The 23,621-nt window shown below is 47.4% G+C and overlaps 1 protein-coding gene across 4 annotated transcripts in view; it reads right to left on the bottom strand.

Annotated features, from left to right (window-relative positions):
- Positions 1-23,621, bottom strand: part of CDH3 (cadherin 3) — a 38,794-nt gene that overhangs the window by 8,374 nt on the left and 6,799 nt on the right. For 2 of the 4 annotated variants that reach the window (XM_028501707.2, XM_028501708.2), the window contains exons 3-12: positions 8,549-8,634; positions 7,073-7,198; positions 6,759-6,914; positions 6,522-6,666; positions 5,127-5,302; positions 4,349-4,477; positions 3,275-3,460; positions 1,891-2,132; positions 1,367-1,512; positions 57-281 (exon numbers count right to left, since the gene is read on the bottom strand). In XM_028501707.2, coding sequence (XP_028357508.1) covers positions 57-281; positions 1,367-1,512; positions 1,891-2,132; positions 3,275-3,460; positions 4,349-4,477; positions 5,127-5,302; positions 6,522-6,666; positions 6,759-6,914; positions 7,073-7,198; positions 8,549-8,634 — 1,617 coding nt within the window. The remainder of the gene's footprint in view (positions 1-56; positions 282-1,366; positions 1,513-1,890; positions 2,133-3,274; positions 3,461-4,348; positions 4,478-5,126; positions 5,303-6,521; positions 6,667-6,758; positions 6,915-7,072; positions 7,199-8,548; positions 8,635-23,621) is intronic. The other 2 variants (XM_036012074.1, XM_028501709.2) reach the window with 1 other exon arrangement.

The following is a 23,621-nucleotide window of genomic DNA, read 5'->3' as shown; positions in this document are numbered from 1 at the left end:
CCAACCCCCACCCTGCTGAGCCGGCACCCGCCGGCCACCACCGTGCACGCAGTTACCTTTCTTGCTGACTTCTGCCATCCAGTAGAGGTCCGAGTTGTGTGTGAGCTGGGCCTGGAAAGGGGAGGTGTGGGGGGGCAGGTCCTTGTCCGTGATGTTCAGCACTTGGGGCACAGGGCTCTGGTTGCAGATGGTGATCTGACGGGGCTCAGGGACAGGGCCATGGTCGTTGACGTCCATGAGTGTTAGCAGAAGGGTCCCCGTGCCAGTGGTGGGAGGGCTCCCTGTTCGTAATTACACATATGACCCTTTTTCAGTATCCGCCCTTGGCTTGGGCTGATGAATCAGCGTTGACCTACTCCATCAGCCTTAGGGAGGGTCTTGTTTATCGACCAGCTATAATCTCTCAAGACCCTCCACACGCTTGCTTCACTGCAGATCAAACTGGTGATGGTGGTTATGAGGCGATCATGCCGGCATTCTCATTTTGTGTCCACAGCAGACATCACTAAGGGGTCAGAGCACTGAACTGCAGCCACTTCATCCAGACCGCCACTACCAGTCTATACACAGAGCGAAACCTACTGGCCACCTCAGGGCTAACGCGGTGTTTGCCGGTCAGCTTCAGGGCGGCTTCCCTTCACAGCCCTGTGGTGACCTCCCCCCGAGTCTCCAGGCCTGGATTCACTCACTGAGTGTCAAACAGAGATGGCGGTCGCACCGAAACCCTCGACCCTGCCACAGCGTGGTATCGCTCATCAAGCCCAGCACTTCCAGGCAGCCCTTTCCAATTAACCAAGGGGAGATGGACAGGCCAATTCAGGATGTCTCCTAACTCAGGTCTTAGGAAAATCAGAACCACGGCCAGCCATTCTGGACCAGTTTCTGAGACTGCTCTGTGGGCACGCCCTCCCTCCCAGGAACACGCCCATGCCTCCCCCTCCCACCCCACCCCCCGATGCGCATCTCCTCCTAGACTCTAAGGGACCCCACGAGACTTGCAACCAGGGAGCAGTGGGCAGTGGCAGGTCGTCCCATGCTGACCCCCTGAACTTGTCCCCACGACCCCCTTCTCTCTGACTGTCCAGTGAGCTGACAGCACCCCGCCTGGGCTCTCTCCCCTGTCGCTTCTTCTGTCCCAAGCCCTTCCTTGTCTCACTGTCCCCAGCTTTAATAAACACGCTCTCAAAATAAAGTATAAATTTAAAAAACAGACTCCTCTGAAAGACCCCTTTGGCTCTCCAGTTTGGACTGCTAACAACCCCCTCCACACACACACACCACCCTGTGCCTGTGAAGGGGACGTGCTGTGTTACATGACCTGGGAGCCAGAGGTGCCCATGAGGAGGGGCTGGGAGGAAGCTCTCACCATCGTCCGTGGCCAAGACCACAACTTCGTAGATGTCATTCCTCACGAACCGCTCATCCTCACGGTCCAAGACCCCTGCAGCAGTGACCTGCCCACTGTCTGGGTTCATTGCTAGCCACCCAGCTGGGTCTCTCAGGATGCGGTAGCTAGAGTGGAAGAGTTAAGAAGAGTCACACATACGACGCTCAGAATTGTGGTGTCGTCGTTCAAAACATCCTCGTGCCAACCAGTAGGCGGTGCCATGGCGACGCAGGACTCCTAAGCAGCATCACACACAAGATGCATATTGCCCCTAAATGAGGCCTGAGCAGCAGGGGTGGGGGGTGGGGGTGGGGTTGGTGCAACAAGGCTGTGTGAGAAGGAGCAGGAACACCTGCCCCAAATCCCTGCCCAGAATCTTCAGCCTTGGGGAGGGTGGGAAGGGGAGGCAGGGGAGATGCTCAAAATATTTAACAATCTTTGCAACAATTACAATAAACGACCCACCCAGAAGCACCAGTGCACCTGAGCCCGCTCCTGCGTACCTGATCTTCTGGCTCCCCCTGTCGGGGTCCTGCGCAGTGTAGGTGCAGACAGGCTCCCCAACTGAGATATTCTCCTGCACTGTGACGGCTTTGGAGGGTGGGACGAACGTGGGTGCCTCATTCACATCCTCCACGTGGACCAGCACGGTGGCCGTGGAGGTTGGGAGCTTCACTACAAAGCGAGCCTCGTTGGTCACTTCAATGTACAGAGTGTGCTGGTTTTTGGCCTCGAAATCCAAGCCCTGGGAGAGAGGGAGGACCTGAGCTGCCATTCTCTGAGCAGCCCCAGGCGAAGCTGTGATGTGAGAAGGAAGGGCCCATGGCGAGGGGCCTGAGGATCCCACCAGCCACAACACTGCCCCTTCCCCATGCCATAAGCCACCTGCATTTTCTGAGTGGACATCCAGTGGGGCCTCTCAGACCACCCCAAAGGCAGCAGGCTAGTAAAGCCTCAGAACTGGTTCCCAGTGGGGTGGAGACGCCCCCTAGCGGGTGCAGTACAAACTTACAGAGGCATCTCTAGTCGCAACGATTGGGGCTGCCACTGGCATTCACAAGCTGGGGCAGGGATACAGAGAACTGTCCCACACCCCATGTGACTTGCCAATGCCCCCTTGGACATCTGCGTATTCATGGATGTGAAAAATCTGTTTATAACTGCAATCCAGAACATGTTTTGGATTGCAGTTATACAAAAACAGCTTCTGGTATGGTTTAGATATATACTGAGTTTTCTAGCAGTGGAGCTTCTAAGGGGAAATGGTAATTTGATTTGTTCAGACCTTTCCCAAAAGTTGTTTATTTGTCGTTCTGGAAAGAAAACAACAACACCACGTGTGGTGTGAGCCACCTGAGCGACACAGTATTCACTTACATTTGGATAATTCTATAGAGATACGAAGGAAATCAAAGAAAGATTAGTCCTATCCTCCTAAAGCATCAATTTTATTCCAGAACTTTTTGAGAGGCAAGGGTATGCCTAGCTACTGAGTATTTTAGAACATTTTATTGTCCAAACACCCAGCTATGGATTAAATGCAAAATCAGCAAGAATCCCCGTAACACAGAGGCCCTCTGTGTGAGAGGAAAGAGCGAGGGCAGCCAGCGGACACTAGGGACTGAGACGAGGGGCCCTGCTCATCAGCTGCCATCAGATTTGTGGCTCCCACCTGTTTCATGAGCTGGGTCCCAGGTTAAGATTTAGCATGGAAGAAGGAATTCACAACACAAAGAGGATGAGACAGTGTCGGAAGCCACTGGCCTGGTGCACTCTGGTGAGTGTCCCAAGGTGAGTGTCCCAAGACAGGGGTTACCTCCTTGTCCTGGAGGCTGCAGACCCGACTGCCCCAGCCGTGGCCCTTGTCTAAAACCCAAACCGATTCACCTTCTTTGTTGTCAGGATACCCTGGTTGCTCTCGGGGTGGGTGGTGATGGTAAAATGGTCCCCATCGTCACCTTCCAAGATGCGGTAGGTGGCACGCCATGCCGGTGAGTTGGGGACATCCAGATCAGTCACCGTCAGCCTCTGTACCTCATGGCCCACTGCGTTCTCAGGCACACGGGCCTCGTACTGTCGGCGGGAAGCACAGCACCGTTAGAGCGGAGAGACTGACCACTCTGAGAGACCGTTCCATTCTTCCCCAGCCGTGAATCTTCCATCCAACTCCAGCATAGCCTCGGGCCCCTCACCCTCTCCACGACCACCCAACCCCCTCACCAGGGCCTCAGGGCACGCAGAGATGCAGAACACCCCCAGAGCCAGCCTCACAGCTGCTGGGACCCACCGCGGCAATCTTGGGCCTGCTGTCCCTACACCAGGAATCTCGCTGATCTGGGTGCCTGAGCCCCACCGTGTGTAACCACTTAGTTATCTGAGATCAGAAAGTTATAAGGAAGGTGGCAAAAAGGGCTCAGTGCCTGATCTCTCTGGGACCCTGACCAGGAATGTTTTTCCAAGTTCTGGAACAGATGGCAAAGATTGGGGAATCAGCTGCTCAGAGCATTTTTCAATCAGCCTTAAATAATGTTCAGCAGCCAGAGCTGCCTCAAGATAGAAGGGGTGAGGTGTCATCTCGACTGGCACCGAGTTCTGTCACTGGGAGTGTACGAGCATTCACTGTGAGAAGGTGGGCAGGTGTAGGTACAGTGTGCATTAGAACTTTCATCATCACCACAGATTTCCCATTATCCAGCACTTATTATGTACCGGGGATTACGTTACAGAAATTACTTCATTTAAAAGTCAGTCAGGATAATGCAGCAGGTATTGTCATTATCCCCACTTGGCAGATTAGAAATGGGGCGCCGAGGGGTTAGGTGGTTTGCCCAAGGTTTCCAGAACTAGTCAGTACTGGAACTGGAACTTGAAACAACGTGGGCCGGTTCTGGAGTTTCATTAGAAAGGAAAACCCTAGTCCTTCATCGCCTGATGAGGGAAGAAGGCAGGAAGGGGCGTTACCTTCTGGGCATCGAACATGGGAGCATTGTCATTGGCATCGAGGATTTCCACGATGGCCACTGCCGTGGTGGTGGAGCCGTTCCCGTCCATGTCTGTAGCCTGGACGGTCAGCGTGTACTTAGGGACTCTCTGCGGAGAAAAGGAGAGTGGGAGGCCACTGAGGGCTCAGCCTTGGGAGAATGCGGAGGGGAGGGGAACGTTTCTCCCTCCCACAATGTTCTCTTGACGCCTCGACCCACCACTCACCCACCACCCCGAAGAACAGAGGCAAAGGACGAAAGGGGAGGGACACTGCCATCCAAACAACACTCTCGGACCTGTCAGGGGGTGGAGCCTAGGCCCTGCCTGCTGACCGTGGGTGGATGCAGAATGGGGGCTCTGAGCAGGAATTTGGTCAAAGGTATTAATTAGGAAACAGGAGGCAACTCCAACATCCACGGAGCTAATTCCACTTTGTGGCACACAGGGGACAAATCTGGGCCGTGTGCATGTTAAGTGAGCCGTTCCAAAAGGAAATGAGAAAACCTCCAGAAAATATCAAACGTCTGCATTTTATAGCTGCCTCCTCAGCCTTAACAAGATTGTTTGGCAGTGTGCCACTGGCCCAAGGGAGCTGAGGGACACCAACGTAGGAACACAGCAGCAGCCGTTGCCAGCTGACTTGAGTCCCCACTGCTCCGCCTTGGGCTTTGGGGCAGGGACAGGGGCTCTGCTGAGGGTGTCAGGGTCTAGCCTGGACAAGCCTGGGTAGACAGCACTTTTCCTAAGGGGCACTCACCTCCCGGTCCAGGCCGCTGGAGATGACGTTGATGGTGCCTGTGCTCCGGTGGACGGTGAACATGAGGTCGTGAGGGTCCTTTGGCTCTTGGCTATGAATGGAGTAAGCAACCACCCCGTTGTAGGTGTTGATGGCATCGTCCTCATCCGTGGCTGTCACCTGCATCACAGAAGTGCCTGGAGGGGAGAAGGGATGAGTGAGCCCCCTTCCCTCCCAGCTCCACTTGCAGCCTTGCCCACTTCTGAACTGGAAGAGACTCCGTCCTGCTCAGCGGCTTGGACTCATGCTCCACTTTGTGACAGAGATTGCTAATTGGCAGCCATTTTCCATTCTCCCCCTTCTTTCTTAGGGACACGATCCTCATAACCACGTTACGCTGGGCACAGGCTCACCTGGAACAAAGACTATTTCCCAGCCTTTCTTGCAGCTAGCTGTGACCACAGCACTAAATTCTGACGAATGGGATATGCTACCTTGGGAGAAGTGTTTCTCTGAGTGTGGGGCTTATTCTTCCCACCCTTCCCCACTTCCCAGGTGTAATGGCTGGAGCTCCAGCAGCAACCATGAGGTAATGCCTGGAGCCATGCCAAAATAGCAGAGCAACGAGATAGAAGGAGTCTAGGTCTCCAGTACTTGAAAACACTATTCCATTCTGAATAGATCATCCCTAAACTTCCTGAATATAGGAGGGGTGGGGGGAGAAGCTTCTACCTTGTTTAAGGCACTGTTTTTCTTCTGGGAATTTGTTAGGGGCAATCTAACTGATTCACACTCCTCCGTACGTACTGTCCACAGCCCAGAGAGAAGGAAAGGGCACCCCTTCCCAGCAGCACCTATCTCTGAGAGCACCAACATGTACCTATTTTCCTAATTTCCTGCTGGCCTCTCCCACCCTCTCCTCCAGCCCTGGGAATTTATTTTCCATTCAACATAAACCATGTTCCAACACCCCCTAGTCCCTGCTGCTTTCCTGGGGCTGCCAATTACCGAAGAACCTCGTGTCGGGTGCTGTGTTACTTAAGTTGTGTGTGTTATTTCAAACCTTCACAATTTTTTAAGGTTGGTATTACTGCCATTTTCAGATGTGAGGGGTGAGGCTCAGAGATCAAGAAATTGCCCAGCATCTGAGTAGGTGAAGAGGCAAAAATCAAGATTCAAATCTAGGTGTTTGCGGCTCCAAAATGAGTGGTTCCTAAACCTGGCTGATCATCTGAGGCTCCTGGGAGATCCTCAAGCATACGGATCACGGGTGACCTGTCGCACAGTCAAGGAAGGCAGGTGTGAAGGGTTCTTCCAGCCCAAAAGGGCTGATCTCCGGGTGGTACCATAAGGTGACCCAAGGCCACATCTGGGCCCAGCAAACCTCTAACGGTGTCCCCTCTCCAGTCCTCTTACCAGGCAGTACCCCCTCCAAGACGCTCCCTCTGAAGACATCCTGCGTGAACTTGGGCTTGTGGTCATTCTGGTCTGTCACGATGATGGAGATGTTCATGGGCTCTTCCACCGAGGCACCGTTCTCTGACACAGCGTGGCCAAAGAGCTGTGGGCACACAGGTCTGGGGTCAGCCTGGCGCTGCCTTTCCCACAAGGCCCTGGGTCCCTGCTTCTCATCGGAGGCTAAAGGTTACTTACCTCATACTTGGCAATCTTCTCCCGGTCCAGCGGCTTATTCAGCAGCAGCCAGCCTGTTTCCTTCTCTATGGAGAAGACACCCTCAGGAGGGCTGTCTGCCCCAGGCCCTGTGATGCTGTAGAAAATCTTGGTGCCTCTGTCCTTACTAGATTTGAGCTAGAAGCAAAAAAAGAAAAAAAAAAAAAAGAAAGAAGCTGAAAAAGTGACACATCTCACGACTGCAGCCACGAACACTGCACGGGGAGGGGTGGAGAGGCGCAGCCTCACCAGAAAGTGCTCCCACGAGGGAGGCTTTCCTCTGCAGGCCCCAGTACCTGATTCAGCCTCTGAGGGAAGGGGCCCTTGCCGTTCTCAGAGACCGATATCGGCGGGACCACCCATTCTCTCTTGCGTCTTCGTAAGATACGTCCGGGTGGGGAGCTCTTCAGTGCCTTCCTTCCCTGTCGGGAGAGAAGACCCCTTCACTGGGCATGCAGACAGGTGGCACACGGCCGACACCCCTCACCCGCAGGAGTTAAAGGTGAGGTGAGAGACCCAGATGGGTCTGTTGCAAAAGGAAATTTGAGATAATCTGCATGCTCACTCACAGAGGAGGATGAGTTAAATATGTTATGATATATACATCTAGTGGAATACTATGCAGCTCTGAAGATGAGGGACAAGGAAGCTCTCTATGTGCCGACATGGAAAGACCTTTGATATACACTGCTGAATGCAAAGAACAAGGTCCAGAACAGTTTCTACAAATAGTTTAGCACTTTAATGAACACATAGTGCTTAACAGATGTCAGACACTGTTCCAGCTTTTGTGTAAAAGGTAGGAAAATAAGACCATATACTCACATTTGTTTATACAAAGACGAAGTCTAGGGGAATTCAGAACTAATAATAGTAGTTTTCTTGGGAAGGGGCTAGGCAGTATAATATATATATTTAAGTGCAAAAAGAAGCTTAATAGTACACTAGCTTTTACACAAGAGGGGGTAAGAGCCTATTTTTATATCTGTATACATATAAAATATGTAACACATAAAATACAACTATATAGGTAACATATGTAATTAAACTCCTGAAGGAAAAAATCTGGTACCAGTGGTTATCTGTGTCTTCTCTTGGAGGGGTGAAGAGGGCATTAGGCAGATGGAGAAAAATAAGGGGAGGTTATTCATTGTATAATTTTAAATATTTATTTTTAAATTTTCAAACAATTTACATATAAGCTATTCAAAAAATTAAACTAAAAGAAGCAATATGCCTTGGCCAGTAGCTCAGCTGAGTTGGTTAGAGCATCCGTCGTCCTAACAGCCAGGGTTGCGGTTCCATCCCTGGTCAGGGCATGAATAAGAATCAACCAATGAATGCATAAATAAGTGGAACAACAAACTGATGTCTCTCCCTCTCAAATAAAAAAATTAAAATAAAAAAAGCAGTTGCTGGGGGGAAAAATAGATTTTAAAATTTAAAAAGAAGAGAAACAATGTGTGGCCAAGTGCCTAATGTCCATCTTCCCAGAGGCTCATGGGATTGGCAGTTCTGTGTTGGAACCCAGATGGTAGGGGAAAGGAGAGGGCCATGGGAGAAAGAACCCAAGAGACAAGGGCATGGAGCGTTACTCTGCTGCCCCTGCTGGGCAGCTGCAAGCACTACACTGCTTGGGTCAGTACCCATGTCCACCACTGTGGGCAACTGAGGGCTCCCTCCTTTGAAAGGATAAGGTGGCTCACAATGGCAATCTGGGCACGCACAAAGAACATCTTTCTTCCGTCCTGCAGGTGGACATGGTGTTTTACCTGGAATGTTCTATCATTCAGTGCAGCGAAGTCATTGTCAGTGCTAAGTGGGGCTGACTCTTGTCCCGCGCAGCCCACGAAAGCTCCTGTGGGGAAAGCAGAAAGACAGTATTGAGAAGGGGGGCTTCTGGAAGCTACCCCAGGGAGAGAAGGCCTGACTGGATGGAGGACTGCTCCAGGCTCCGTCAGGAGGAGACTGGGCTCACTCCCTCTGAGCAGCAGTGGACCAGCTGTGAGTTCCCGATGGGGCTCCCAAGCTTGGTCTCTGGAGGGAAGACCACTCTGTGGGCCAAACCCCTTTCTTTGTTCACGAGGCCAGAACACTCAGATCATAGACACTGAGTGACATTAGTCCCCAGTGGCCTCATGAGGCTAGGAGTGACCCAAGGTTACAGCTGGAGGCAGAAGATTTTCAGCATTTCTAAAAGCCGTGAGTCTGCCTACGTGCGACATGCATCCTGGTACACCATCACGCACACAGGACCACCTCTGGGTGTCTCAGTCGTCACATTCTTTCTGAATCCCTTTGCTTGGCCACCCTTTACGCAAACACTCTGAGTTAATAACTACCATTCACCAAGCCAGAGATGGGCCTATTTCATCCTTACAACTACCCTACCAAGGTAGGTGTTGGCCCCTTTTAAAGACGAGAAAACTGAGGGTCAGAAACCAGGTCAGTGTGATCCCAAAGCACACACTAAAGAAAACTCATTACTAATGTTCTCACTCACCCTGCCTCATGGCCAGAACACGAAATCAGGGAATCTGCCAGAGGCCACACCTGGGCGCATTGGCACCACGCTCTGACCCAGCGGCTCCCTTTGTGCTGGCCCAGACACCCACGCTCACCACGGACCAGGCTGCAGCAACACCAGGACCACGGGGGACAGTGCTGTGCCCTGCCAAGGTCAGGGTGAGGTTTTCCACCTGCCCTGGTTTGAAAAACTGTCCTTTAGTCTCAAACAATGATTACAGTGATGATTGTTTTTAAAATATCCTTCCTTAGTATAACAAAGGATAACAGATTAGTTATGTGAATGTAATGAAATATTCAAACAGTGTAATATAAAAAAGAACTCCAAAGGATTCATATCCAGAACTCCTTAAAAACTCAACAACGAAAACAACCCAGTTGGTTTTGGGAGGGAGGCAAAAAACTTGAAAGGACATTTCTCCAAAGACTATATACTTTGTACTTATTCATACAAAGGGTGAATAAGCATATGAAATGATATTAATATCATTAGTCCCTAGGGAAGTGCAAATGAAAATCACAATGAGAAACCACTTCACACCCACTGGGATGACTATCACAAAGACCCCACGCATACAGAAAATAGTTAAGTGTTGACAAGATGTGAAGAAATTGGAACCCGCATGCACTGGGAATGTGAAATACTGGTTCCTCAAAAGGTAAACATAGAAATGACCTCACGATTCAGCAATTTCACCTCTAGGTATAGATCCGAAAGAATTGAAAATCGGAACTCAAACAGATACTCACACCTAACCGTCCATCCAGAGCTCAGTAGATAAACAAAGTGTGGCTTATACACACAAGGAATATTATTCAGCCTTTAAAAGGAATAAACTTCCAATATGGATAAACCTTAAAAACATTATTCTAAGTGAAACAAACCAGTCACAAAAGGTCAAATACTGTACAGTTCCACTTCCATGAAGTACTTAGGATAGTCAAATTAACAGAGAAAGTAGAATAGGGTTACCAGGGGGTTGGAGAAAGAGGGGAATGGGGAGCTATTGTTTAACAGATACAGAGTTTCTGTTTGGAATGATGGAAAAGTTCTAGAGATGGACAGTGGTAATGGGTGCACAACACTGTGACTGTGTTAAATACCACTGAGCTGTTTACTGGAAACAGTCCAAACGTCATCAGTGTACAACGGAGAGAAACACCATGGAATATGCACATAATGAAATGAATCAACTACAAGGACATTCAACAACGAGGATGAATCTTACAAACATATGGTTGCCTAATAGAAGCCAGATCCAAGAGAGGACATGCGCATTATTCCATTAACATGAAGTTCAAAAACAAGCAAAGCTAACCTAAGCGAAAGAAGTTAACATGTTGGCCCTAATTTGGGCAGAGGGGTTAGTGAAGGGAAGGGGTTAAAGGGGGACTTAAAAGCATACGGAGCTGCCTTCCATTCCCCAGAGCCCAGTGCCAGCAGGAGCCTTTGTGGGAAGGCTGGAATGTGCTCAAGAGAAGAAGACTGCTTAGGAACCAGCCCTGCCTCCTTGACGACATTCCCACTGAGGAGTCACGGGCTGTGACATACCTGCCCGGTGAGAGGGAGAGGAAGAGGGACTAAGCCTGATTCAGCTCCAGAGGGCCCCTGGGGCATAAGAGCTCCAGGGAGACCCTGCCCTTTACCTTCAACACACAGCTTTGTAGTCTCATCTTCTGAGTTATCTTGCTTTCCTTTAGGGCTACAAGGACCAGGAATGACATGTGGCAAAAATTAAATCGTCTTAAAGTAGGGCAGGAGTTAAATAATCTATGAATACTAACTCCATGGATTATTGATCCAGCAATGCAAAATGATGTTTATAGTAATTTTAAGATAGCCCTGGCTGGTGTGGCTCAGTGGATTGAACGCTAGCTTGTGAACCGAGATGTCACTGGTTTGATTCCCAGTCAGGGCACATGCCTGGGTTGTGGGCCAGGTCCCCAAATAGGGGGCACGTGAGAGGCAACCACACACTGATGCTTCCCTCTCTTCCCCTCTCTAAAAATAAATAAAATCTTATTTATTTAAAAAGTTTAAAAAAAAAAAGTTTAAAAAAAAAAAAAAGCCTTGTGAAATGAGAGGTCATTGGTTTGATTCCCAGTCAGGGCACATGCCTCAGTTGAGGGCCAGGTCCCCAGTTGGGGGTATGTAAGGAGCAACTGATCAATGTTTCTTTTGCACATTGATGTTTCTCTCTCTCCCTTCCCCTCTCTCTAGAAGTAAATAAAATCTAAAAAATAAATAAAAATTAGAAAAAAAACTTTAAAGGGAATACCTAGACTTACTAGGTGAGATTCAGCATTGCTTAAAGCTGTGTTAAGGACACACATAAAGGCCTCTCAAAATTCTATTATTTGGAAACATCAATATGTCAATGCAGAACTTGAATTAATTTATTATGACTGTAGGTTTTCTACTTTGGAAGATGGAAATTAGAGTTCACATAGCCATCTTGAATATCAAATAAGGTAGAACCCCAAAACACACATTTGTAAACCCCAGAACCTTTTACAAATTCTTATAGCACGTGAGGAGACTGGGGTGCAGGTGAGATGCCTTGCCCAAGGTCACACAGCTAGTGAGTGGAATCAGAATCCAGGGTGATCAGATTCTAAAGCCAGGTTCTTCAACACAGCATTCATTTAAGAACTACCCAGTGTCTCCTAGGTATGTGCCCAGCATTCTTCTAGATACTAGGGGTGCATCCGGGAACCAGTGTTGACACTTTATTACATTTAAATTTTTATAGGATACTACCTCCTATCTACAATCACTTAAAAAAGTTTTTTATTGTTGACACTTACAGATGTCCCTCGTTTCCCCCTCCCCCAAGCACCCCCCAGCCCGCCACAGTCACTTTTCCTTAGCTATCTAGCAAACAGGCCAACAATGAGTGCATTGCTTGTTTGTCCATCACTAAGAGGTTAACTTTGTGTGGTGACACCATGTATACAAGAGAAGATGAGGAAGCTCCCATGTCTTGATATGGAAAGATCGCAAAGAGATATGTGTTTTTAAAAAGATATAGCCCTGGCTGATGTGGCTCAGTGGATTGAGCACCGGCCTGAGAACCAAAGGGTTGCTGGTTGAATCCCAGTCAGGGCAAAGGCCTGGGTTGCAGACCACATCTCCAGTACGGGACCCATGAGGGACAACCACATACCAATGTTTCTTTCCCTCTCTTTCTTCCTCCTTTCCCTTCTGTCTAAAAATCAATAAATAAAATATTTTTTAAAAAGATAAAGAACAATGTAGCCTTCGCAAAATGCTAACATTTGTATTTTTAAATTGTATTTGAGAAATACTTCAGAAGGGTGAAGAAACCAGCAGCTAGGGAACAGGGCGGAGACTTTTTAGTACACACCCTTCTGAATTTTGACCCAAGTGAATGTATTAGCTATTCAAGCACTGATTAAAAAAAAAGGTAAGAGTCACTTTTTCCATTCTTAAAACAGCCCTCTTCCTAAGGGAGGTCTTCAGCTAGGAGAGGGCTGGAGTCTGTCTGCAATTTCCCTTAATGACAGATTCTCAATGAGCCCTCCAATCCTCCTCTACCAGGTTACCCAGCAGGAGGCTAATGGATTGACTCCCTTATTACTCAGAAGTCTGAATCCTCCAAACTCCAAAAGCTGCCAGGCACCCAGAAACTCTCTTTCTGGTATCTACGAATCTGCACCCCAGGAATGCAAACACTCTTCACCACCACTTGCCAGAACATTTCCATTGTTCCATGGTTCCACACACTTGTGGCACAGTATCTGTAGCACATCTATTCTTAGCGGGGACCGTGCCAACAATCAAGAAGCCAGTAGCAATGCACTCCAAGTGTACATGCCTCCCACTCAGGCCGCATACTGCGGTTGCACCTGAGGGCCTGGCCCCATCAGCTCAAGCCCACGTTCAGCTGTATGCAGAACACAACCAAGGGGCAGGAGTCAGGCAGGCAGAAACAAGTTTTAAAAGCCTGAGACACCCAGCTAAGTGTTCTCCTATCCAAATCCTCAAAAAACAACCTGCAAGGTGGATATTACATCCCCCTCATTCTGACAACTCTGGAAACCAAAGGCTGCCCGGGGTTGAAGTACTTCAGGAATCGGCTTCAGACAGGTAGTTCATGAGGTCCCACAACCAAGAAGCAGCAGGACCACATTTCAAATCCTAAAGGCAGGTAAGTGATGAAGAACATGGGATTTGGAGGCTGAAAGACTTGGGTTCAAATCCATATTGTATGAGCATATGGAAGCTGTTCCCTCCTCTGGAAAGTGGGAATAATAATACCTATCTCATAAGCTTATTGAGAGGATTAAGTGGGATAATGCTCACACAGCACTGAGCACTGTCTAGCCCAGAATAAGCCTTTAATAAAAGGTACCTTTAGCCTACTCACAATTAACCTTGGCTTCTAACTCCAAGTCTGGGCCTGCCTCTACATCACTGAGAAACCGTCTCTCAAACTGGGTAAGGGCTTAGCTACAGCCATTAAAAATGCTTTACTCGAGGGATGAAGCACCAAAGGGAGGAGGAGACTCGTGGGACCGAAGAACATAAAAGGGTTTGGAGAGCACTGTTTTGCAGGGGTGCTCTGTGGTTTACTAGGGAAGGGAGAGGATGCAGATCTCACAGACAAGCTGACCTGCCCACCGAAGTCTGCTGAGGCAACTGTAGAAGTATGAGCAGTGTTCTCTGCAAGCCAGAGAGACTGGTAAACAGTAAGCCCTGGGGCAAAATCGTTACAACATCCTCCCATATGCTTCCTGGCACCACTGGCATGTATCATCGGTTTCAAAATGAAATTGACCTGAAACCAGGCCTCATAATCACTCATCCTCCTTCTACCCCACCTTCTTACAGCTAGTGAAGTAAGCTGATTTCCTGTTCCTGACTGCAGCCCAGCTCCACAAGGCCACAAACCTTGGCCAAGTCACAAAGGCACGAATGGGCTGGTGTCAGACTTTTCTGGGGGCAATCTGGTGAGCGCTGACGAACACCTGGGGCAACAGTTCAGCTCTTCGGGCTGGAAAAAAAGAGACCTGAACATAACTCATATTCTACACCCACCTGGGACTTTAAATAGTCATTTGACTGCTTCCCATTCAGTTTCTCCCATAGAGATTCTGAATCCAAGTCAATGAACCTGCTGAAAAGGTAGGCATTTACACCAATATAAATTAATAGCTTTCAACACTGAGCCTAAAATTGCCCAATTCCTAGCATACTGTTGGGGAAGGGAGTTAATAACCTGAAACTGCTTCTAGCGAAGTTAATTTTAAAAAGCCAGAGCTCAGTGTCTCTGCACTCGACAGAAGACATCCAATGGACCTGTCCCAGGACCAACAGTCCCTGGCCTCTGCTCCAGCCTCCTCTCTGAAGCCCACCCTGCCAAGCCTGGCCTCAGGTCCTGAACTGGCGCCACTGTAATGAAACTTGGTCAAGGAGAGTCAAGTCCCTGGGGTACTGGAGCTGCTGCAAAAAGAAAGCTTTTAAATTGACTTGTAAGAACTGATGGATGTTGGGCTGAGAACACATTCCAAACCTGCTTTTAGGTTGAATTGCCTAGACATTTCCAAATTCTCCAGGGAACACTCGTGAAGGTCAGGAGCTTGTCTTCCCAGCCCTGACACGGAGGTGATACAGCCCCAGCATGCAGCCTCAGTGGATGTTCCGGCAAAATACCACCACCCATCTCTCTGGGGACAAATGTCCTTTTGGTGATCAATCTTGGCCAGCTTCCCTACTGATTTTTAGGTATTCTGACTAGAAGGGAAGAGTGCATGAAAGTGTAGTGACAGGAACATTTGAAATCTTGCTCCCCAGCACATTGACAATTTGGCTCAAATAAATTCTTATAAAAATCTGAAAGCAAGAAAAGAAAGAAAAGGAAGAAAAGAAAGGGTTTGTGACAAAGCGCAGCCTGTGGGGGTTGGGGACGACCGTCAAAAGAAGTCTCCACTAGCTTGGTTTGGGGACATCACTAGCTTACCCAAGGACAAACGCAGTTGTCCTTACCGCTGTCATTACTTTCTGTTGGGGGTGGGATGGGAAGGCATGGGGGGAGAGTACGTGGAATTGCCTTGAAAAGAGCTCCTGACATTTTCCTGAGTAAGACTACACATAGAAGACAGGCTCATTCAGTAAGAAATACAAGAAGAATGGGTGTTGCAGAACATTCGGGGAATGGGTGCTGCTATACACCGCCGGGGGCGGGGAATGTGAACTGGGGCAACCTCTCTGATAATGAAGCCTTAACAAGCCCTGTGACCCGAGAATTGTGCCAGGAAGTCATCCCAGATGGGACAAAACCGTTCACTGCAAGGGTGTTCGTGCCTGTTGCTTAAAGTCTTTTTAAAGCCTCAACAACTGAACCTTCAGCAGAATTAATTATGTGTTGAAGTCGCTCAAACATCTAATCTATAGCCTAAAATGTCATAAAAGAAGACCAATCAAGGAAAAATGGAGCTCTGTTGGGGTGAGGAAGGGGGCAGGTCACAGAACAGCCACTTAGAGTTTATAGCATGTGCCTGGCAACTTGAAAGAATATTCTTATACATGTAAAAGACAGAGATGGAGAGATGATAAATTAGATATGGGCTGAGCCTTGGCACCAGGAAGGCATGTTAACTCTCTCCAGAACTAATGAGCTCGGGGTGGGGGCAGCGGAGCCCGAGCTGGTGGCAGGAGACCAGGGCCAGAGGGAGGAGGCACGGTCACCAGGCGTGCTGGGAGACAGATCACTCAGGGCAGCTCCGCCTTTCCTGCCAGAGCCCCGTGGTGCCCTTCTAGAAGCCAGACTCCTCTTCCAGAAAGCTGAGGGCAGAGTAGGCTGACCCGCTGCCATGGAAGTGTTAGTAGTGTTAGTGATAATCTGTCACCACAAAATCCCCACCTCTGGGGACCCCGAGGAGCAGAGCAATGTGCTGGAGCTGGAGCGCTGGGTGGACGCTATTCTGCAGTGGCTGCAGGCGCAGCAGCGGCTTTACAAAGATGACCCACTGCTGGACAACTGCATGACCCTGGTGGAACGCGGCTCTGACCCCCATCTGTGCAGTCTTCACCCTGAAATTGGACCTTCCTGCAGGCAGGGCGGACGGGCGTTGGAGGCCCTCCGCGTGGAGCCCTTCTCCCACCCCCAGACAAAACCATGGGACTCTGGTCTACACCCCCAGGTCGGGCACCCTCCGTGAAGACTTGGTTAGGTAAATGGACCTGAAGGATCTATTGAAAATGTTCATTTGAAAAGACAGGTCCTCTGTGAATGTTACCTCCATTTTGCTTATTTTCCAGTTTTTCCACAGTAAACATTTATATTTGATTTGCAATCAAAATGAGATATTGTGATTTCCCGTCCCCTCCTACCTGCCCCCTCCCCGCTGCCACTAGAAAAATTATATGGTAAACCCTGTTATTCAGAAAGCAGTTCTTTCTAGGAGAGTTAAGTTTTGCCTCTCTGAATATCTTGGGAGAAAAGCTACGTTACCCAGGTTCTTCCTTACCCTGGGGAGGTGGGTCCTCCCTGAAAATCCCCACAGAGAAACCCGACTGCGCTGCACTCCACAGCCCTCTGGGGGCTTGAAGCACCGGCAGACTCAAAGCTCAGCATGGGCCGCTGTGTGGCTCACTGGGCCCTCCTGTCAAGGACCGCACCAAAAGAGAGAGCCTGATGATCAACCTGGGACATCTGGGATAGCAATTAAGGATCTGCTGGGTAAACGTGCTGCATGCCTTCAGCTAGTCACTTCATTTTTAAGCTGTGTAACAGTAAGCACTCAACAAATGTAAGCCCTTGTTAATTTCCAGTCTCTTTTTGGGGAACACACACACACACACACACACACGTTCTGATTAAGGCCAAACAAGATGTGTTGTACTTTTAAAAGCACAATTAAGTTTTCAAAACCAGGGATGGTGATTTAAAAAAGCAAAACAAAAGAACCGGAAGGTGAAGGTCATAAAAAAATCCTGATGTAAGGACAAGGTTAAGAAAAAAATGGACCAACTGCCACAGAGACAAACTTCGGAAATTAAATTCAAAGTGCTATGTGCGCCTCTTTCATTCACATCTCACCCATTTGTTCCTTTTTTCTTTTTTTATCCTCTCTTAAAGAGATACATTTAGCTCTTCACAATGGCCTTCATGATTATCACAGAGCAATGGTTCCCAAACATTGTTGATAGAATCACTGGAAAACCTTTAAAAAAAATCCAGATTCCGTGCTTTCGTCACTTCTGAATCAGTGCCTGGAGGTGGGCCTGGGAGACCCCATTCTCCCATTTATTTCTGGTAAGCAGGTAAACTGGTGCGGCTTTTGAAGGCACTTCAGGGAGTTCATCAGAATTGCAAATGTCCTGACCCTTCCCCTGACCAGCACACAGTTGTCTATTCAGCATTGCACCGAGCTGCTTTAATGCCATCTTAAAATCACTGTCAAAAAGCACATTCATGATCTTCTATATTCTTAGCCTACATATGCTCCGCCAGCATCACCACCTTCCTAGGTTGTTTCTCCCTCAGACTCCCCCTCCCAGACAATCACCTTCATCTCTGTCCCCATCACTTTGGTAAATACTACAACCACCTTTAGTCTGAGTGCAAAAATCATCTTTGAGAAATGCAACAGATCATACATTTAGGAAAATGAAGTAAGATTACTTCCTTGTTTGAAGCTCATCAATGATGTGCCATTGTGCTTAGAATTAAAAAAAAAAATCTTTAATGGGCTCAATCCTTATCTTTACTGTCTAGTCATATTAGGTCTCTTCTTAAATACATCATAACCCCTTACTACAAGCCTTTTGCACATTGTTTCCTCTATCTAGGACAGTGTCTACCTATTTTCCCACTCCAATTTTACCCAGTTAACCCCTAGTATCTTTCAGATCCAAATTCAGAAGTTACTTTCTCAGGGAAACTCCCTCAACTCTCCCAAAGTAGATCAGTTTCCCCTTTTAAAAACTCTCCTAGTTCTATGTAACTTCCTCCCATAAGATCCTTCATTTATAATGTATCATTTTGTTTACTTGTAATTAACTAATTACCTATCTTCCCTATTAGTCTCTAAAATGCCCAAAGGCAAGGATTGTGTTACATTTAGCTTATTTTTGTGTTCCAACACTTAGCACAGTACCCGGTAGGTGTTCAATAAATTGTTAAATGAATGGTGAAAGTCCTTTAATCTGGAAACTTTGTCTCCAGGAATGCATTCTCAAGAAAGATGCACACAAATCTGTCCAGCTGTAATAATACTATTATTACCACCACTAACATCTTACATTTATTTATTTGCTACATGTTTTTTTTCCTTTTTAATGCTTTTATATATTTACTTTTATTTACTTATTATTTTTAAAGATTTTATTTATTTCTGGAGAGAGGGGAAGGGAGGGAGAAAGAGGAAGAGAAACATCAATGTGTGGTTGCTCTTTGCATGGTCCAACTGGGCAACCTAGCCCACAACCCAGGCACATGCCCCAACTGGGAATCGAACTGGTGACCCTTTGGTTATCAGGCTGCCACTCAATCCACTGAGCCACACCAGCCAGGGCTATTTATTTACTTTTAAAGAGGGAGGATGGGAAGGAGAAAGAGAAGGAGATAAACATTGATTGGTTGCTTCTCAGACACCCCCAACTGGGGACCTGGTCTGCAACCCAGGCATGTGCCATGACTGGGAATTGAAACTGCGACTTTTTGGTTTGCAGGCTAGCACTAAATTCACTGAGCCACACCAGCCAGGGCTCTGCATGCTTTCATACATTAATTCATTTAATCCTCACTACAGCCATATGAGGTCCCCATTGTTATCCCTATTTTACAGATGATAAAACTGAAGCACAGCCCTGGCTGGTGTGGCTGAGTATATTAAGCACCAGCCTGCAAACCGAAAGGTTGCTGGTTTGATTTCCGGTTGGGGCATATGCCTGGGTTACAGGCCAGGTCCTCAGTTGGGGCTGTGTGAGAGGCAACCAATCTATGTATCTCTCATACAGCAATGTTTCTCTCCATGTCGTTCTCCCTCCTTCCCCTCTCTCTGAAAATAAATAAAATCTAAAAAAAACAAACCCTGAAGCACAGGGGTTAAGCAACTAACTCAAGTTTCCACAGCTAGTAAATGAATAAACAGATTTAACTCAGGCACAGTGGCTCTGGAACTCTAGCTCGGGCACTCTCTACATTACAGTGCAGTCATATTTCATGCAAACTGCAATTAAAGCAATTTGAAATGGTGCCATAAAATATATTTTTTAATCCTCACCCAAGGATATGTTTTTACTGATTTTAGAGAGAGAGGAAGGGAGAGAGAGAGAAACATAGATGTGGGAGAAAAACATCCATCAGTTGCCTTCCATACACACCCTGACCGGGGCACAACCCACAACCCAGGTATGTGCCCTGACTGGGAATCAAACCCACAACTTTTTAGTGTACGGGACAATGCTCCAACCAACAGAGCCACCTGGCCAGGACAAATGGTGCCATAAATATTGTCTCACTCTATACGCAAAATGCAAATTTCCAAAATTAAGAAAAAGTGCAAAAAGTCACGTAATTTCAACACTGGAGGGGCTGGTGAGTTGTAAGCACCCCCCTACCTTCCTCGCCCCACAAACACACTTCACACATGGTCATGAAAATATGTCTTGAATCATGGAAGTTATGTATTTCTGAGGTTTTCAAAAATGCGTATTTTACATCAGTGTGACCACCCCGAATAACTGTTCATTGCAGCAATACTTGGGTTTAGGAAATAACCCAAAAGCCCCTCTTTCAGGGTTGGGGGAAGCCAGACTAGAAATGAACATGCTCTTTAAGAATGGAAATTAACTTTTATTCAGCATAATACTTGCTAATTAGATTTTGAAATAAAAGAAAACTTGAGAAAAAAATACCTTTTTGCTTTGAATGTCACATTCTCAGTCTCTCAACACTCCAGAAAAATAATACAAGGGCTAATAAATTTGAGTTATGCAATTAAAACGTTTTTGGTGATTTCAAATGCTTTTGAAAACAATGCTTTTGAAACATTCAGATAAGACATACAACAATGGTTAATGTGAAAACTAATGATTTTTAAGTGGTATAGTAACCTTATTAAGCTTACAGCAAAGCTGTAAATTTATGTTTTATTCAAACATAAAAGCTTAAATTTTCTGGTTGGGGTTAAAATGAACAATGCATTTGATTTGATCATCTTTCTACAGCAGTCTTTCCTAATAAGGTGAGTCCTGAAAGTTAGATTTTTCTGAAAGTCCAAACAATTTACAATTTTTATGTTAACTCCTCCCCACCTCCACATCTGTAGAAGATAAAAATAGAGGGTTAGCCATATAAATCACAGCATATCTACCGTGTAGAAGATCACGGAGCTGTTAAAGAACAAGATAAATGTGTATTTGGCCGTCTGGAAAGAAGCCTGATTCAGTAACTTGAAAAAGCCAAGTTGTAGAGTAACATTTGTATCCCTAGTATAGTCCAATCTTGTTCTAAAATTTTCTGTATGCATCCGTAAATGTTTCATAAAGAAAAAGGTCTACAAAGATTCACATTAAACCATTAAATCGTGCTTATCCCTGGGGAGTCGAACTGAGGGAGAACTTTCATGTGCTCATTTCTGATTTGCTTCTACTGAGACGCAGCGAAGTTTCGTAGTTAAAGCCCAGGCTACTTAGATTTGAACCCAAGCTCTGCTATTCACTAGCTGTGTGATCTTGGGCAAGTTACTTAACCCCTCGGACCTCAGTTTCCTCATCTGTAAAATGGGGACAATATAACAGTATCTACTTCAAGGGGTGTCATGGTGATTAAACAAGGTAACACACATGAGATGCTAAGAGCAGTACATGTCACATAGTAAGTGCTACATATTTTATTGAAAAATATGGTTTTTACAGTGAATATATATTCATGTATTAATGTAAAACCCCAACCAACCAGCCCAACCCTACTTAAATAATATAAAAGAGTATATATGGAAGGGAGTATGATAAAAAAAATAAAAGGCTCCTGCCCTGGCCAGGTAGCTCAGTTGGTTAGAGTGTCATTCTGATATTCCAAGGTTGCAGGTTCGATCCCTGGTCAGAGCACACACAAGAATCAACCAATCAATGAATGCATGTATACATTAAAACGTAGAACAGCAAATCAATGTTTCTCTCTTTCTCAAATCAATTTCTATAAAAAATAAATAATAAGGAGGGGTGGAAGTAGAAGAGGGTATGAGGAGGATAAATGGTAATAGAAAAATACAATTAAAATAATGTAAAATAAATACACAGATAAAATAAAGTAAAATAAAATACTCCCTAGGCACCCTGGCTTGTGTGGCTCAGTGGACCGAGCACCAGCCTGTGAACCAAAAGGTCACATGCTTGGGTTGCAGCAAGGTCCCCAGTTAGGCGCAAGTGAGGGGCAACCAATCGATGCTTCTCTCCCTTTTTTCCCTGCCCTTCCCTTCTCTCTAAAAAATAAATAAAATCTAAAAAAAAACCCCAAAAAACTCCCTAGGCAATTCTGATACTCAGTCAAGCTTAAAAATTATTGACTCAGACGCCAAGGGCAGGGGCAAACCAGTTAAGAATGTAGTTGAGCCCCAGTTGGGGAATGCAGGAGTATTCTGGAAGCGGAAAAAGACCATAAAAGACAAGAAAATAACAGGGCTTGGAGCCCTGGTGGGAAGCCCCAGCTGAAGCTGACTCCACAAAGAAAGGGCAGGGTGCGGGCCTGGCGTCTTGTTCTGGCTTGTATGTGGACAGCCCACAAGTAGCTGTCTTTTCTCTCTGCCTGAAGCTACAACAAGACAGGGCTCGTTGTAAGAAGGCAGCCTGAGCAAGATACCCAGGATGGTGGCTGACCTGCTGGCATCGCCCTCTCGCTGACCAGCCAGCAGTCCACCTCCCTCCTAGCTCCAGGGCCATGGGGGCCTCTCCCACATACAGGACAGTTGGAACCTATCCTATGGTTGCAAGGTGGGGACCAGAGTAGTTTGCTTCAGATTACCACACAGTCTGGGAAGAGGAAGCAGACCTAAAACTCCATTTTCCCTTGTCTGTGCCCAGATGCAAGGGTTGGACAAGAGCGTGAAGTACCTCTGGATGGACCTGAACTGGGGTGGGGGCAGACTGGGGAATATGCTATGGTTCCCAAATTTGGGGGAGGAATCTTCTCAGAGAAGTACACAGGCACTCGTACACAATTAATTACAAGGGAGCACAGACTTCCTAAAGGTAATGTGAGACCCAGAGGTTGGAACCCCGGGGTGAGATCAAACTACCTCTAGTCTCCAGCTCCAGTTTAAGGTTTCTCGGTAAGAGATGTAATTTTGAAATCCCCTTATGTGCTCATAAGCAAGCAAAAGTGGGGTTTTACTGAGGCTGAGGGGGAAGAGGAAAGCCGGCGATGGACAGTATCTCCTCAGCCCTATCTCCCCCTCTAGCCCTTGAGATGCCTGAGAGTGCTGAGGGAGAACCAATCTCTCCTCCCGAGGCTTCTGTGTAGCCTGGAGATGCTCCCGTGAGGGGAGCAGCCACCAGCCCTCCGACCTCCTGGCCTTGTCGTCCTGGCTGGAAGCTGTCTCCTCAGAAGTCAGAGAGTGACAGAGCCAGAGGTGAGCTCAAAGATGGGCTAAAGGGGGAAAGAAAGGTGTTCATTTTGCATTCTTTCCAAGGACAGGGCATTTGCGTTCACTGAACAAGCAGTGGGACCCCAGCACCGTGAAGTCCAGTGGGGCCATGGCCGCTGCAGCCTGGCGGGGATGCTGTTAGCTGGAGGATTTGCAGCCGACTGGTGCTCTAGGTAACTCAGAACAGCAAGGGTGCCCAGATTTGGCTGGAGCAGTGGGAGGGGGCAGAGTATACCAAACTCCTCCACTCAGACCAAGGCTGGCCTCCGGAGGTCTTTGATGCTGGGCAGGGGAAGGGTGAGGAGAGGCAGATGAGCAGCCAGAGCAGATTCTCAGCTGAGAATGTCAGTGAGAGCCTATCAGGCCTGGTATCTGAACTTTCTCTGTCCCTCCCTACATCCTAAAAGGAAAGCCAGGGGTCCTGGACAGAAATGCCCCTCCCCCCAATTCCAGCTCCTGGTGATTAACAGAGGTCTGAGGAGGAGACAGGAATTCAAAGCTCTTGGGTCAGAAGTTAACTATTTCCAATCTTCTTCCAGCTTGGCTGGGGCCAGAGGACCCCAGGCCCAGCTTCCCTTTCTCACCCTGACTTCCAAAATCGTTAGCACCTCACACTCAGAGTCCAACCTGGGTTCAAACCCAAACTCCACAATTTACTAGCTGGGTGACCTTGGATAAGTTACAATGTTAAAAGCCTAGGTT

This window comes from Phyllostomus discolor, chromosome 12 (assembly GCF_004126475.2).
Source record: "Phyllostomus discolor isolate MPI-MPIP mPhyDis1 chromosome 12, mPhyDis1.pri.v3, whole genome shotgun sequence".
Taxonomy (NCBI): Eukaryota; Metazoa; Chordata; class Mammalia; order Chiroptera; family Phyllostomidae; genus Phyllostomus; species Phyllostomus discolor.
The sequence above is the reverse complement of the archived record's forward strand: the minus strand, read 5'-3'. Positions and strand labels throughout refer to the sequence as shown.